General features: G+C 38.9%; 1 protein-coding gene across 4 annotated transcripts in view; it reads left to right on the top strand.

Moving 5' to 3' along the window:
* The window catches only part of MYO16 (myosin XVI), a 400,883-nt gene that overhangs the window by 286,852 nt on the left and 97,940 nt on the right, over positions 1–16,091 (top strand). For all 4 annotated transcript variants that reach the window (XM_074561661.1, XM_074561651.1, XM_074561671.1 and 1 more), the window contains 2 exons: positions 3,887–4,039; positions 4,657–4,857. In XM_074561661.1, coding sequence (XP_074417762.1) covers positions 3,887–4,039; positions 4,657–4,857 — 354 coding nt within the window. The remainder of the gene's footprint in view (positions 1–3,886; positions 4,040–4,656; positions 4,858–16,091) is intronic.

Below are 16,091 nucleotides of genomic sequence, written 5' to 3'. Positions count from 1 at the left end.
TCAGGTGACAGCTACCCATAATGAAATTTTAATATAGCACTGGTTTCTGTTTTACTTTATTTGAGGAACACAGATCAGCTAATGGCAACTGACCCCAGAGATGACATGAATTCCTAGTGAAATAAAGTTGTGGCAGAGAGGCAGAAGGACTATGTTTGAATTTTTGTTGGAACTGCATGGAAAAGAAGAAATCAGATCCTGTTTCCCCTAAAAGGCAAAGGAAGAATTGTAATGGGTTCTAGTTTTGTTATACATTCATTAAAAATATTCGTATTGATACTCTACATAAAAAAGGACATGGAAGTGTTTGGGTAGCAGATACAAAGGGGAACAGTGATCAAGATACTTCTGAGAAATAAGTGATTATCAACCTTAGGTTTAAAACTATTTTCTCAGTCCAGCCTTAGTAAGTAGAAGATGATTCTGCCTTCCACTATCTTAGAATTACATTTTTGAGAAATGCTAGAGCACATCCTTGCAAACTAAACTTGGCATTGTAGCTTCATCATCTTGGCCCATAACATACAGCTTGATAGGTGTATTGGTGTGATGGTGGTAAGCTTTTCTCTGTGCTCTGAATACACATCGCTTGAGAGAGCTAATCCTTCTGCATGACCAAAGGATGTAAATGAGCTTTCCAAAAGGGTGTTTACATCCATCGTTCCCTCACTGATTGACAGTCACCAAGTTTTCTTTTCACAAATTCGTTTTTTTTTTGGCTATGCCTTTTCAAATAGTTGCCTATATGAAATGAAGAGCAGGAAAATTTCATTAGTCATAGGCGCTTTTCTGTCTTCAGAATACAGTACAATTTTGGTCTTCTACCTACGTTTGAATTTGGAGTACACTTAATAGTACTAACTGGTCAAATGCAGTAAATGAAGAGAGGTCAATCTAACGCTGTCTGATGTGATGAATACTTACTGCTTTTACCAAATCTACAATTTGGATGATAGTGCAAGCTGTTTGCTTAAATACTTGAACAAGATTATTTTTTTTTTATCCTAATAATATTCTAGAAATACTTTTTAATGAAGACTTGGACAAATAGATGGTGTATTTGTTTCCACTGAGACATGACAGTGAGTTAGGATTAGGAAGGAAGACAAATAGAAAGCAGGTTTTCTTACAAGAGAGGCATGCAGTGGAGCCAATAAGATGCATGTAAAGAACATTTAACAATGTTTAATGACAAAAAAGAGCTTAGGTAATGTTGAGTAATGCTGCAAGGTAAAGTAAATACACAATGCTTAAAGGCATTCCCACAACATTTATTTTAGGTAAAAAATTTATTGTGTTTTCTTTCATTACTATTATATTTCCATCTAAATTTCATGGGTGCAATTCAATACATGTTTAAAAAACGTAGTTTTCTGAACTTTTTGTATTTTTGAACAGAAAATATGTCATTGTTTTATATAATACTTCTTATGACACGGAGCAAAAGCAGTTGGGATAGCAAAGCTACTTTAGTTCATTTTCGTCTGATTTCTACATTTCAGCTGTTTTAATTATTATGTCAACCTGCGTCAAGCTTTTAATTCGGAACATTCATTTTATTGCCTTTTCCCAGCAGGCTGCATAAAACATTGCAACGGAGAAGGATATGATCCGAATGCCTTGCTTTTCCGCGGTCCCTGGCGGGTGTCCTGGTTCTCATTCGGCAGAGCTGTTGCTCACAGCCACTGCTGGAGAGAGCAGCTTTGGAGCAGCTTGCCATTTCTATAAACGCTTGAAGTTGCTTTCTGCTCTCGTTTCCAGAACCTTATCTTCATCGTGGCAAATCTGCCGGTCTGAATGACAGCATTGCTTATATTACTAAAAAGCACACCAGTGTATGCCATAATATACTGATCAGTAGTATTTATAAATATTTATATTTTTTTTTCTTTAACAGCCTATCGTATTATGTATGAATGTTTTAATAAAATAATATGCCTTTTACTTTTGTCAGTTAAAACCAATGCTATTCATCAGATCTTTTTAAGATATGACTAAGACAGTCTTTCCCTTCAGCTCGAATTGTGTAGTTTAATAATTTTGCCACACAGTCAGGTCCCCAAGTACGTTTATTGTTTTTATGTATTTTAGGAGATTGGCACATGATAAAAAGTAAGCTTGAGTTTATAGTGATTTTGTCAGCGTTTCTTATGGTAAAATATACCTGCGTCAAGTTAAATGACATAGTCCTCTAAATAACTCATTTGCAAATAAAGATTTACACAGCATGCGTCATTTTAAGGCTTTACATATCCTGTGAAATGTAAGCTTGTAGTGTTATGTCTGCCTTCTAAAATAATGTTAAGAAGCTTCTGAAAAGATTTTTTAATTAGAATTCAAAAAGTGATCAGTAAAGCATATTTTACCTGTCACAAAGTTAAAAAAGCTGTCTTTTTCCGTAAAATAAGTAGATAGTGTAAGTCAATTGTATACTTTCATTGTTAATAAAATGAGATAATAATCTGAATCTTTAGAAATTCCACTTTTAAAAAATAGTGGTTTTACTCGAGGCTGTCTTTTGTCTGCACTATCATGCATTGGTAAAGACAATTAATAACAGACGTTTGGTTATGAAATGGGGTTTTGTTTTATTCCTTCTTGCTGTTATTCACACTAGTCTGTTTCATTGTATAGCAAGTGCAAGGTGACTACACTGGCATGAGGTGTTAATGGAAAATTCAGGCAAATATTACACATTACTTGGGTTCTTTTCCCTCCTCTGAATGTTAAGCCATGTATTTTTGATCTAAATATTTCATATTTTTTAATATGACTTGCCTGTGGAATTGCTTTTACACACTTTATTCATGGAAGATATAGTTTATGGCCAAAACAAATATGTGACTACTTTAGTCTGAGAAGAGACTGCATGCAAGCATTCCTTGCATCATTCCTCATATAAAGGGTTCTTCCACCCGTTTAGGAGTTTCTGTTTTCTTAATTTCTTAGTGATAGTCAGTACAGCATTGGAGGAGATTTTAGAATTTTCCACTAAAATTTCCACTTTTATATAAAAAAAACAGTTAAAACATTTATTCCACAAAGTTATTAAATATTTACTTTTTTGCAGACTGTGAGCTTTGAATAAAAGACGAAAGGTCATAAAATAAGCTGATACAACTCCCACCTGTTTTTAATTGAAAATCAGATTCCTATTAAACTATTTATTTTGCAAAAGTGGCGCTACACCTTTTATAAGGCAATCAAAGAAAATATTTGAGAGGCTTTTATATTATTTATCTCTCCAAACTTTGAACTTTTCTATTGAAGACTGTTTTCTTGCCAGTCATCCCTTAGAATACCAATAAAGTGGAGAGGAGCATCTAGTAAAATGTCCTTAGGTGTTTTACAACATATATTTGGGCAAAACACAATGAGTTCTTCAGAGACTGCTTTAGACTTCAGTGATGTTATTTGTGGAAGCAGAGTTTGAATGTCTTTATTACTGTTGAACTAACTACAGACTCAGTATCTTAACAAAATATGTAGTTATTTTTTTCTAAAAGCACATTGCATCTGTGTAGTCTTCCTGAATATAAACTGCAGAAGAATGTTAAGTGTACCGATTTGTACGTACAGTTACCCCACTTCAATCAATGGAATTAGTGTAAATCTGCACTATATTTGACAGTGCTGGTATTTGGTAATTCTTATGTGGAATTCACAATGACCTGTGCAGGCAGAAAACGGTTCATTCCCAATTTAATACTAATAGCTGTTAAAATGTAAATTTCCCTAGGGTCTTACTAATCTCTGGTCTAGCGAGAGATAGCATGTTGTGGATTGACATTTCATCAAATTCAATATTAGACGTGCAGTAAAACCTACACCGATGAATTATGCAGTAAATTTCTAATACTCATTTTTTTTCTTGGTTTTACAATAGCTGTGTGTCAACATGACCAATGAGAAGATACACCAGTACATCAATGAAGTGCTTTTCCTACAAGAGCAAGCAGAATGTGTACAAGAGGGAGTTACCATGGAAACGGTGTATTCTCCTGGTAACCATACTGCAGCCTTGGATTTTTTCTTTCAGGTAGTTTTCAGATGCATTTTACACCATGTATATTTATACACAGTCTCTGCATGTTAGACTAATACAAACCTTTGCCTGCATTTTCTGATTTATGAATCTGTAGAGAAGGTTATGGGTCCAAAGAGACCATAGAGAGGGCTGTCATAACTGCCCTCGTAGCTCAAGGGGTAACAGAACTTTCTAACAGTCCAGGGTTGAAGAAAATGTAACAGGAACTCCTTGTCTGTATTGATTCCTGCATAGAATCTGTGTATCATGCCGTTTCCTTAATGCAGCTGTAGGACTGACGAGTCTCTGTTGTAAGCCAGACAGTTTCTTTTGTGCCTGGAGCTAGTTTCTGGAGTATAACTTCTAAGGAAGTAGCCCAATCAGTTTCCTAAAAGATCATCGATAGTTACCATTTTTGGCAACTGAAATATTATTCCCTACATTCCTTGCATAATTATCTGATGTGCGTAGTTCTTGGAGACTTACCAGAATACTTTAACCATTTTTTCCTTTTCTTTGGGGTGATACGTGTTTCTGTTTACTAAATTACAAGCTGTGTTATTCTACAAGGAACAACTGAAATTCTGTTACTCCTGTATAAAACAAGAAAAATCTATTTCTCATTTCAGAAACCATCAGGGTTTTTGTCTATGCTGGATGAAGAAAGCCAATCTATTTGGTCAGTGGAACAGAGTCTTTCTAAACGCATTCAGTCTTACTTGGATACATTAGACACAAATACAGTATATTCCTCCACAAAAGATGGAAATGGTAACCTTGCCCCAAAGGATCAGGGCTCCACCTTCACTGTTATGCATTATGCTGGGAGGGTAAGTTTGAATGATTGTTTACATACAGTTAATGAAAAAGAGTAAACAAAACAAAATTCTGCATGGCTTCTCCGACTCCTGGCTATAAATAACAATTCACTTTCCAGTGATGAATTTTCAGGGAACAGCTTAGAATCTCAACGCAGTATCTAGTGTATAAAAGCTGTAGTTTGTATCATATTGGGCAATATTCAGGCTGCCTAATTCTGTCTCCTAAATTTTATCCTCATTGTAAGCACTTCATGTAGAAGGAGGTGATTCAAATACCTCAGCATAAATGTTTAATGCCATTCTAGTTGGCTGTCAGGTTGCTTTCGATGTTGTTCCAGAACAGTACAAGTTCCCTGTGGATCCTCTGCCATATATGTAGATACCTTGGATACCAGCATGCATCTGGTAAAAAAACCCCACACTATTTTTGTTAGTAATCATAATCAAAATATATATTTTTTTCCTTTTTTTTCTTCAGAATCCCAGAACATGCTAAGTGTCTCTAAATATGGCTGTAAAACAGGATGAATGTTTTGCATTTCCCCTCCTACAGTGTTCACGGGAAAAGCGTAATCAATTCTGTTAAATAGGCCTCTTACCCTTTTCTTTCCAATACTACCTCATTTTCATATTGTCTCCACAACCACCCGCAGCCCAGAGCAAGCAAAATAGGTATATGTTTAAAGGGATGATATTTTTTTTTTAGATAATCAGACAGATTGTCCCCTCTGCGATTAATCTGACATGCTGTAACTTCTCTCTATTCAAAGTACAGTATTTGAAATGGGCTAGTGAATGTAGTTTATATGGGCACAGAGCAATGGGGGCTCTTATCACTTTTCCAAAATTTCCACTGAAATCAGGTGAGAGCATAGACTGAAGGCTGCAGGAATCAGTCTTTACATCTGAACATCTTGTTCTGTGTCCTTTTACACTTTCTAAGTCTTATGCAGATGATCCCATGAGCTATCCGTCCACTGAGGGAGTCCCATAAAAGCTTTATGCGTAGCATATTTAGAAGCTGTTTAGCTACTGTGCCTTGGAACCACCACATTGTGATCATATGCACTGAGTTGTTTATAAATATAACTGTTTATAAATATAACTGTAGGTGTTATTACACCTACAGTATACAATATAACTGTATATATATAACACCTACAATATAACTGTAGATATTATTACTGATGAGGGGATAAACAGGAAGAGTCAGCAGATTAACTCCTGGCTCAGAGACCAGTGCAACAGGCAGAACTTCAGTTACTTTGATCATGGATTGATATACAGGACACCAGGCATGCTGGCAACAAGTGGGGAAAGCCTAACCCAAAGGGGAAGAAGGATTCTGGGACAGGAGTTAGCAGGACTCATTGAAAGGGCTTTAAACTAGGTTTGAAGGGGGACAGGGATGTAACCAGAATGACTAAAGTGGTGCCTGGGAGCAGCATGCCAGTGCTGGTGGGTAAAAGTGCTAGCAAGGTCTTGCAGCCTGTTGTCGCAGTGGAGGTGGGAGATGATGACTCATGTGCTAGCAAAGACATGAGGAGTAGCGATGGGTTGGCAACTGCAGAAATGTCTGAGCACGGACAGGTGGGAATAAGGGCTTGTCCCCCCAATAAGGTGGCAAGGCAGTTAGCCCAGCTGAAGTGCATCTACACGAATGCACGCGGCATGGGCAACAAACAGGAAGAGTTGGAGGCCATTGTACAGCAGGGAAACTATGATATAGTTGCCATCACAGAAACGTGGTGGGAAGACACACACAACTGGAGTGCGGTGATTGATGGCTACCAACTCTTCAGAAGGGATAGGCAAGGAAAGAGAGGTGCTGGGGTGGCCCTCTATGTTAGGGGCAGTTTTCAATGCCAAGAACTTAAAAATGTGCGTGACAACATTGTTGAGTGTTTATGGATAAGAATCAAGGGGAAGGCCAATAAGCCAGATATCGTGGTGGGAGTTTGTTATAGACCCCCAACCAGGATGTAGAGGCCGATGAAATATTCTATAAGCAGCTGGCAGAGGTCTCGTGATCGCTCACCCTTGTTCTTGTGGGGGACTTCAACTTCCCAGATGTCTGCTGGAAATACAACACAGCAGAGAGGGAACAGTTCCGGAGGTTCCTGGAATGTGTGGAAGACAACTTCCTAACACAGCTGGTGAGGGAGCCAACTAGGGAAAGTGCCCTACTGGACCTGCTGCTTGTTAACAAAGAAGTTCTTGTAGGGGATGTAAAGATTGGAGGTCATCTTGGGCAGAGTGATCATGAAATGACAGAATTTTAGATTCTTGGTGAAGCAAGGTGGGGAGCCAGCAGAACAGACACCTTAGATTTCCGAAGGGCAAACTTTGGCCTGGGGACAGTCCTGAGGGGCAAAGGTGCCCAGGAAGGCTGGTCTTACTTCAAGGAGGAACTCTTAAAAGCTCAGGAGAGGGCCATCCCCAAGGCCCAAAAAACCGAGCAGACAGGGAAGTAGACCAGCCTGGCTAAATAGAGAGCTTTGTCTGGACCTCAGGAAAAAAAGGAAAGTTTATGATCTTTGGAAAAGGGCGTTGGGTACTTATGAAAAATACCAAGACGTAGTGAAGCTATGCAGGGCGAAAATTAGAAGGGCCAAAGCTCAAGCAGAACTCATCTTGGCCACCAAGGTTAAAGATAACAAGAAGAGGTTCTTTCAGTATATCAATAGAAAAAGGAAGACTAGGGAAAATGTAGGCCCACTAACGAATTAAATGGGCTCCCTACGGGTGGAAGACACAGAGAAGGCAGAGCTACTGAATGCCTTCTTTGCTTCAGTCTTCACTCCTAAGCTGTCCCTCATGAATCCCAGGCCCTGGAGGCAAGGGGGAAGGTCTGGAGAGAGGAAGAGTTTTCCCCAGTAGAGGAAGATCAGGTTAGAGACCACTTGGCCAAACTGGACATCCATAAGTCCATGGGCCCTGACGAGATGCATCCGCGAGTGCTGAGAGAGCTGGCAGATGTTATTGCTTGGCCACTCTCCATCATCTTTGAAAGGTCATGGAGAACAGGAGAGGTGCCTGAGGACTGGAGGAAGGCCAATATTACTCCAGTCTTCAAAAAGGGCAAGAAGGAGGACTCAGGGGACTACAGACCAGTTAGTCTCACCTCTGTCCCTGGGAAGGTAATGGAGCGACTCATTCTGGATATCATATCCAAGCACGTTCAGGAGCAGAAAGTTATTGGAAGTGGTCAACATGGATTTACCAAGGGTAAATCATGCTTGACCAACCTCATAGCCTTCTATGATGTTATAACTGGTTGGCTGGATGAGGGCAGAGCAGCAGATGTCATCTACCTTGACTTCAGCAAGGCTTTTGGCACTGTCTCTCATAACATCCTCCTTAGGAAACTGAGGAACTGTGGACTAGACGTGAGGGGGTTTGAGAGCTGGCTGTGTGACAGGACTCAGAGGGTTGTGATTAATGGAGCAGGGTCAAGTTGGAGGCCTGTAACCAGTGGTGTCCCCCAGGGATCAATACTTGGACCAGTATTGTTTAACGTATTCATCAATGACCTGGAGGAGGGAACAGAGTGTCTGGTCAGCAAGTTTGCTGATGATACCAAACTGGGTGGGGTGGCTGACACCCCAGAGGGCTGTGCTGGCATCCAGCGCGACCTAGACAGGCTGGAGAGCTGGGCAGAGAAGAACCTAACGAGGTTCAACAAGGACAAAGGTAGGGTCCTGCACCTGGGGAGGAAGAATGTCAGGCAGCCATATAGGTTAGGGGTGGACCTGCTGGAAAGCAGCTCTGAAGAAAAGGATCTGGGGGTCTTGGTAGACAGTAAACTATCCATGAGCAAGCAATGTACCCTTGTCACCAAGAAGGCCAGTGGAATTCTGGGCTGCATAGGGAAGAGAGTGGCCAGCAGGTCTAGGGAGGTCATTCTCCTCCTCTACTCAGCACTGGTGAGGCCACAACTGGAATACTGTGTCCAGTTCTGGGCTCTCCAGTTCAAAAGAGAGAGGGAACTACTGGAGAGAGTCCAGCGTAGGGCAACAAAGATGATTGAGGGACTGGACCATCTCCCTTATGAGGAAAGGCTGAAAGAGCTCGGACTCTTTAGCCTGGAGAAGAGAAGGCTGAGGGGAGACCTTATTAATGTTTACAAGTATCTAAAGGGTGGGTTTAAGGAGGATGGAGCCAGACTCTCTTCTGTTGTTCCCAGCAACAGGACGAGGGGTAATGGGCACAAGCTGGAACATAGGACGTTCCGATCAAACATGAGGAAAAACTTCTTTACGGTGAGGGTGACAGAGCACTGGAACAGGCTGCCCAGGGAGGTTGTGGAGTCCCCTTCTCTGGAGACTTTCAAGACCCGCCTGGATGCAGTCCTGAGTGATGTGCTCTAGGCAACCCTGCTTTAGCAGGGGAGTTGGACTAGGTGATCTCTAGAGGTCCCTTCCAACTCTGAAAATTCCGTGATTCCGTCATTAGTTGATGACTTTACATAGTAGGTCACTTTTAACTTGAGATCTCAGTAAAGCCTGCTGTCAGGAAGAATCTGGCTTTTTCAGGATTTAGTGGCAGCATGTGATATGTACCTAATAATTTCAAAGTTCTCCATGGAAGACACGTGCAAACTGCAGGTGCTTCAGGATAACCAGACAACTGACACCTGGACCTTCACAATTACCTAAGCAACAGACAGAAGAGATGAGTTCAGATGAACATGTCAGATGAATAGAGTTCGATGAGCAAGAAATTGGCCAGCTATGACAAAGTCTTTTGATTAGAATGCACATTATAATTCTGAAACAAATGTTATAGCTTTGCCGCTGCTTATTGTGAGAGGTAATTAGAACAACCTTCCCTGACATGATTTTCTGAGTAGCAAATGCAGGGAGTTTATCTCTCTGCTAGAAAATCAGTTTAGATTCAGAAGGGAGTTCTACGTGCTTGCTAGGGTAAGAAGACCAGAAAAATAACTCTTATCCATGCTGCTAAAGGTACTGGATGACACAGTTTCTGCGATGATGAATATTTTAGGTGGAACAGATTTACACCCAGTCAGCTGACTATTGGTAGTGGGTACTCCTATGAGGCATGTTCAAGACTTGTCTCCAAGTCACCAAAAAAAGACTTGCTGTCTCTGTCATATCTCAAGGCGACATTATATGCCCTGAGCTCTCCAGAACAGATGAAAGGTTGGAATGTGCATGCTTAGGCTTCTTTAACCAGATTAGGGTCCTTTACAGCAATATAAATGGGGAAAGGGCTATTTTGTGGCTCCTCATTTGGAAAAGAAGTCAATGGAACTGTTGAGTAGTGTTCTGACGCAGGCAAATTTGTTCCTGCCCAATGATAGAAATGTGGTCATTATGGAAAGGATTAAGACTATTTGGGCAGTGCTTAAATTCCTAACCTAAATACTCTGAATAACTCCCTGGAGGCTCTTCTTTCATCATAAGGCCTTCTACTTAGACTCAAATTATTTGCCAAAGTTAAGTGGTTTGAATACTTTCACTATTGGGACTTTTCAGTAGGAATGAGGGCAGGCAGTGGTTAGATAACAGCCCAAGGAAGATTTTATGAAACTTATTAGGACTTAAAGTGATAGAGTAAGAATTGACCATGGACTCCAGATGTCTACATCTGTTTATAAATCTGTTCTATATTTGTTAGGTAAATATTTTTTTTCATGGAGTTCTGCTGTGATTATACAAATTTATCACAATGGCTTTAAAAGGTTCCACGCACCAAAAAAAAATGACATGAAAGCAGCAACAAGGCAGCTGCATTAAAATCACAACCAGAACAATTTCTTTAACCAGAACAATTTCTTTAACCAGAAAATGTCTTTAAAATTAAAAAAATGTTTGTCTTACTCTCTGAAGAAGCACTCAGTAGGAACATTTGTTAAGATCCAAGTTCCAGGTGCCCAGTTCTGAAAGTTAAACCGTGAGCGGTAAGGAGCACACTTTTCATTAACGTGTATTTTATCCTTGCATGGTTGTTTAAATTTTTTTTCTTTTTTGTAACATAGACACTTGATTTGACCTTTTCCTAATAATAGTAATGACATTTAATCTAAAGGTATGAACAAATAGACAGCTCTTCACGTAATGTAAATTCACACATTCTTTTGAAGTCAATGGAGATCCTTTGATTTACATTGGCCAAGGAAATATTCCAGACAGTCAGGTTGTTCTTTGCATCTGTATGGCAGTAAAATGCTTGTCGCTGCCAAACAGAGAAGTTCCCGTGCAAGTGTTTAACTCTCCTTACTTCAATAGTGATTGAACAAAATCCTTAAAGACACTTGCATTTTTGATATCCCACGGAATTGTTATCTAGCTATCATAGATTGAAATTTCCAGTGATTTATGATGTTTATTTACATAAAATCTGATGATAGCATTACTCTACTAAATAATTATACAAATTGAGTCTATTTTCAGACTAGCATGTCTTCATAAGTTGATAAGTTGAAAAATAAAAACTGTGATTTTAAAACTGCTGATGCTGTTCTTTAGATTGTGCTATTACTTAGCACATTTAGTAGCTTTTTATAAATGTCATTTGTGATTTATGCTTTAAGAAAATTGTTAAAGGATCAGGCTTTTAAATATATCAGGTTTTATTGGCACTCAAAAATAAGAATTTCATTTATAAAGTAACAGTAGAGTTTGGCAGGTTTTGAGAGCCATTTTTATAGTCTGATATCAATTAAACAAGTCTAAAGTAAGAGAAGTATAAAGCAATCTTTCTCTGGGTCATTACCTTCAGAGATCCCCAAAATCATAATAAGACTTGATTTTATTCTCACTTACCACAATTTTTCACTGATTGTAACTCCTTTAACTTAGTAGCACTTCCCATTATTTCCCTGAGTATAACTGAAAGATGAATCGGACCCACAGGGTAGAGAAAGAATTACCAGTAAAATGTGGCAGGTAATTGAACGTGAAATTTTTCACTTCCAGGCTTAATCCTTTATATGTGGGTGACTTGTCTAGGCTGGTGTTTGTGGAGGAAGTCGCATTGAATGCAGACTCTGTGTTAAACAAGGGGTGAAGGCAGACATCCTGATCTCTCTAGGTAACAAAAGTTGTTCACTGCAATGTAGTTCACAGCCAATGTGAAACAGCTGCTCCTCCAAGTCACCTAGAGCAAAAAAAGCTAAAAAAAAAAGCTATGTTTGCCCTGGTGTGAATCTCGTATGGACCTTTGTAATTTGAGCTCCTTTTCATCAGGAGGTTATGTATGTAGCTCGAAGTCCAGATAGAATCGGGTTCATATCTTTACTCAGGCACTTACAGTAGCTATTTTAGCAACTCCTAAGTGCAGTTATACTGGAAAATGCAGCATCTCACTGAAGACACCTCTTCTATGTATTTAGTTGAGATTGACAGACAGCCTTTTGTGAACAAAACTGATATCTCTTGCTCTATATTATGAGAGAATTACAGCTGATACAGATGTGTCCATGCAGTCTTAAAGACCTTTAACATCTTAATGTTTTGTGTCGGGATAGCCATAGAAAAAATTATATTTTCTTACAATAGCAAGTCTTTTTGATTGATTGTAGTCGTGCATTGCCAGGTGTTGCCCATTCCCTTACATTTATGCTCAATACCTTTTTCTAGGACTACACATACCATATTGTTGTTCCAATCCTGCTTAGCCTTAGACCATTCCAGAAAAGGCAGTGCCAGAAAAGAGAAAATGGGTCAGAAGTGAAAAAATGAAAACATGAGGTCAAAGCAAGCCTAAGAAGGCATATGGGAAGAAGAGGCTCAGAGTAATGTGTAAGGGTAAAAATCCTAAAGAATTTGGAATCCATACTTGAATTTCTGGTGAAAACAATGCTTTAAGAAAATCTGTATGTACAATATCATTCTGAGAGACCTTTGATTTTTTCTTACTTTCTTTACTGTTTTGGAATGAAGAAGGTGGAATAAAAGAGGAAAACAATATGCACAAGTAAGCTTCTGCACATAGAAGAAATCAACACAGGGGTGAGATTTTTCAGTGGGAGCTGAGAGAGAATGCTGTATTACACAAATGTGACAACGTGATCCCGTGGAAGAAGGGAAACAACTTTTTATTCATTACTCTTGACTTTTACTATTATGCCTGCACAGCACTGAATCTGTCTTTTTCTGCATGAGCGATATGATACAGTTGTTAACTGTATGAACATATGCTCAGCAAAGGCCACTGTGAGCATTAGTACTTGATCATATCAAGTATTTTACTTTATCTCCCAGTTTTAATTTTGCAGCTGAGCAGAATCCTACAATGCCTTTACACATTATGAGTCTCTTCTAAGAGCGATTTAATGTCTTGGTATCTGAGTGCTATAAGACAAAAAGCTTATCTGTTCTGTTCAGGCAGAAGGTAGAAAGGAATGATTTAGGTTTTGTATGACTGGGGAAAAAAAAAAAAATCCTAGTGGAAGGCTTTACTGAAGGTTGTTTAACACATTTCCCCGAACACCGGCAGTCTGATCTCTTCTGGAAAAATTCTGTTTATCTGGGGCATTGCTTTGTTTCTGATGCCCGACATGAATGTGGGTATTCTCGGCTGTCTGCCTGGCAGCGCTGTGAGAGCAGAGGCACGCCGATACCATGCTGCAAGCTTGCCTTGAGGAAGCGAAGTGTTTTCTGCGTGCAGTTGACCAATGCATCCGTCCATCAACTGAAACTATACTAAGAATGTGTAATACTGAATTTCTAGGCACTTTTATTGATAACATTAATATTTACATAGTAGGCTCTCGTGTAACGAGGCGCTTCACATGAATTACATCTCTGAACTGTCAGCCTCACTGATAGTCATGATTTTTGAAGAATAACATTCCATCACGAAACTTTCTTGAGGACTCAAAGTTCTTTTTTTTAATTTTATGGAAGAATTAACATATCAATAAGTAAATCAGAAATATATTGTCTTAGCACAATGCCAAGAGACACAGCTTTACCTAATAGTGGTATTCAACATACTGATGTTCGAGATAATGAGCTATTTACCCATTGTTCATGTAATCTGAATAATATGTCATTACAATTTAAGCTTTCTGCAGTTTAAATATATACTTGAATTTACAAATCAGATAAGCCCCTTCCCGTTGTTTGCCTTGCCACTGTTTTGACTTATAGTACTGTAATAAACTGATCAGATCAAAAGACCAGCTTCTTTGCTCTATAAACCAGTGCACATAATGTCCTTTAAGTGCAGATCAATGTCTGTTCCATTTCTCAGCTATGTGCATTTCAAAAATACCTCTCAGCTGTCAGCTCACCTTCAGCAAGGCAGTCTTCTCTGAAATGCCTTATATATCCCAGGCAGACTCTGAAACTGAACCTCTAAATCAAAAGACAAAAGGAGATGGATTAATCAATAAGGATGCTTTCATTTTCTCTATTTTTTCCCCAGGCTGAATCCCCAGACATAACAATCAAATCAGTCTAGTCTAAGCTATACCAAAGCCTATAAAGGTTACTTGACAAAGATTCTCTTTTCTTCATGCAGACAAGATAGTCATGCTTTTTCTCCCCCTTTCTCTCTCTTTCTTTCTTTAAGTAGACTTGATTTTGGACTTCCACTTACAGGAGAATATAATAGAACACTTCCCCCCACCCTTCTATTTTGTTTGTAAATATTTGCTGGTTTCAATATGCTACTGTTTCTACCACAGTGTTAGAATAAGACTTTACAGACTATATGAAATTATTTGTTTCACTCATTGGTAAACAAGACTTGTTTTGGGAGGCTGAGAAGCCCAGTGATCCTGAAAAAAATGGCACATTCAAGCTTTTAAATGATACCACTCACACTGAAGTACTGGCAGAAAAATAAGAACTGCAAGTGACCCGCTGTGCATTGGAATTATCCTTGGACATTTTCTCAAAAATTTGTCTTTAACTGTATGAACTGGTTATTTTCTTGTTAACTAAATTTAACAACACATGCAAAACTGAGTTTCTGAGTTATGTGTTGTTATTAAAATAGTAAAATTTTCCCTCTTAACTAAGCCAAATCAACCTTAACGTTCCAGGTGGCAATTTCCTAGCTTGTTTCAGGCTCCTGCTGGATCTGCCGTTAACCATGAGTACTTTTGACCTATCAATCACAAGATATGAGAACTATTTACAAAACAAAAGTATTTGAAGAATTGATGAAAATCATGTGTAACGGTGGCCCTGTTGGTAAAGTATATTGGGAAATCTAACAAACTTAGATAAAGTCCCTTACAAAATTCAGCCATTATAAGAGGGGATACTTCAATTCAGAATAGACATTTCTGAGAGAAGATGTACAATGGAGTGGCGGCACGATGATTAATGAATCAAAGAGGCAAGAGTATGTAAGAAGATAAGAGGAATGTGCGGTTCCCAAAGTTAGCTCTGTGCACATTTGTTCTGTGAGCCTCCTGTTTTCCTGTGGTGTTTTTTTTTACCTCTTATTTGTATCTTCTAGTTCTTGTGATATTAAAACCAGCTATGTCCACTTAAATGACCAGAAAACAGGTTCAAAACAAATAAAATTAAGTATTTTTTTCACATAGCTAGTAACTAGTGAAACTCCTTGCCACAGAGTTTTATAGATGCTGAAAATGTTAATAATTAATAATGGAGACTCGTGGAGGAAATGTCAGTCCAGAGATATTAAACACAAAGATGAGATACAGCCTGCAGGTCAAGAGCTCCCTAATGGGCAGAAGCCCGGAAGCTGAGAGGAGAACTGGTGGGAGGGAGAGTGGATGTATTCCTCAATATTTTTTCCTAAATATCCAGGACTAGATGAACATTTGGCCTGCCCCACTACCACTGTGCTTAGGTTAATCTCTCTTTCTGTCTGAATTTAAATCAAGAAGGAAAGCAAATCCAGTCCCTTTCTTGTTTTAATCTGTTCTAATGAAATAAAATGCAGTGTGGATCTGCACACTATTTTCTTTTTTTAATAAAATATTTCAACTAGTTCAGATAATATCTAAAGATCTTATTTCCTTTGCTGAACACGGCCACGTAGGTTTACCTGCTGTCTACACCAAAGTGTTCATCATGTAAAGCAAGATAGAGCAAACAGTTGCAATAAATAGAAGTGAGAATAAGGAGTATAATACCAGAACCATGATCTAAGCAAGTGCACATTTCCTGTCTGAATCATATTTGTTTGTTTTTGTTCTCCTCAGAATAACTATCCATTGTGCTTGAGTGCCAGTCAGTGCAGAATTTTGGCCAGGTTTACTTAAGAAACTCAGTGGAAGAAAACTGAGG

This window comes from Larus michahellis, chromosome 1 (assembly GCF_964199755.1).
Source record: "Larus michahellis chromosome 1, bLarMic1.1, whole genome shotgun sequence".
In the NCBI taxonomy this organism is placed as follows: Eukaryota; Metazoa; Chordata; class Aves; order Charadriiformes; family Laridae; genus Larus; species Larus michahellis.
This window is presented reverse-complemented; position numbering and strand designations above follow the sequence as displayed.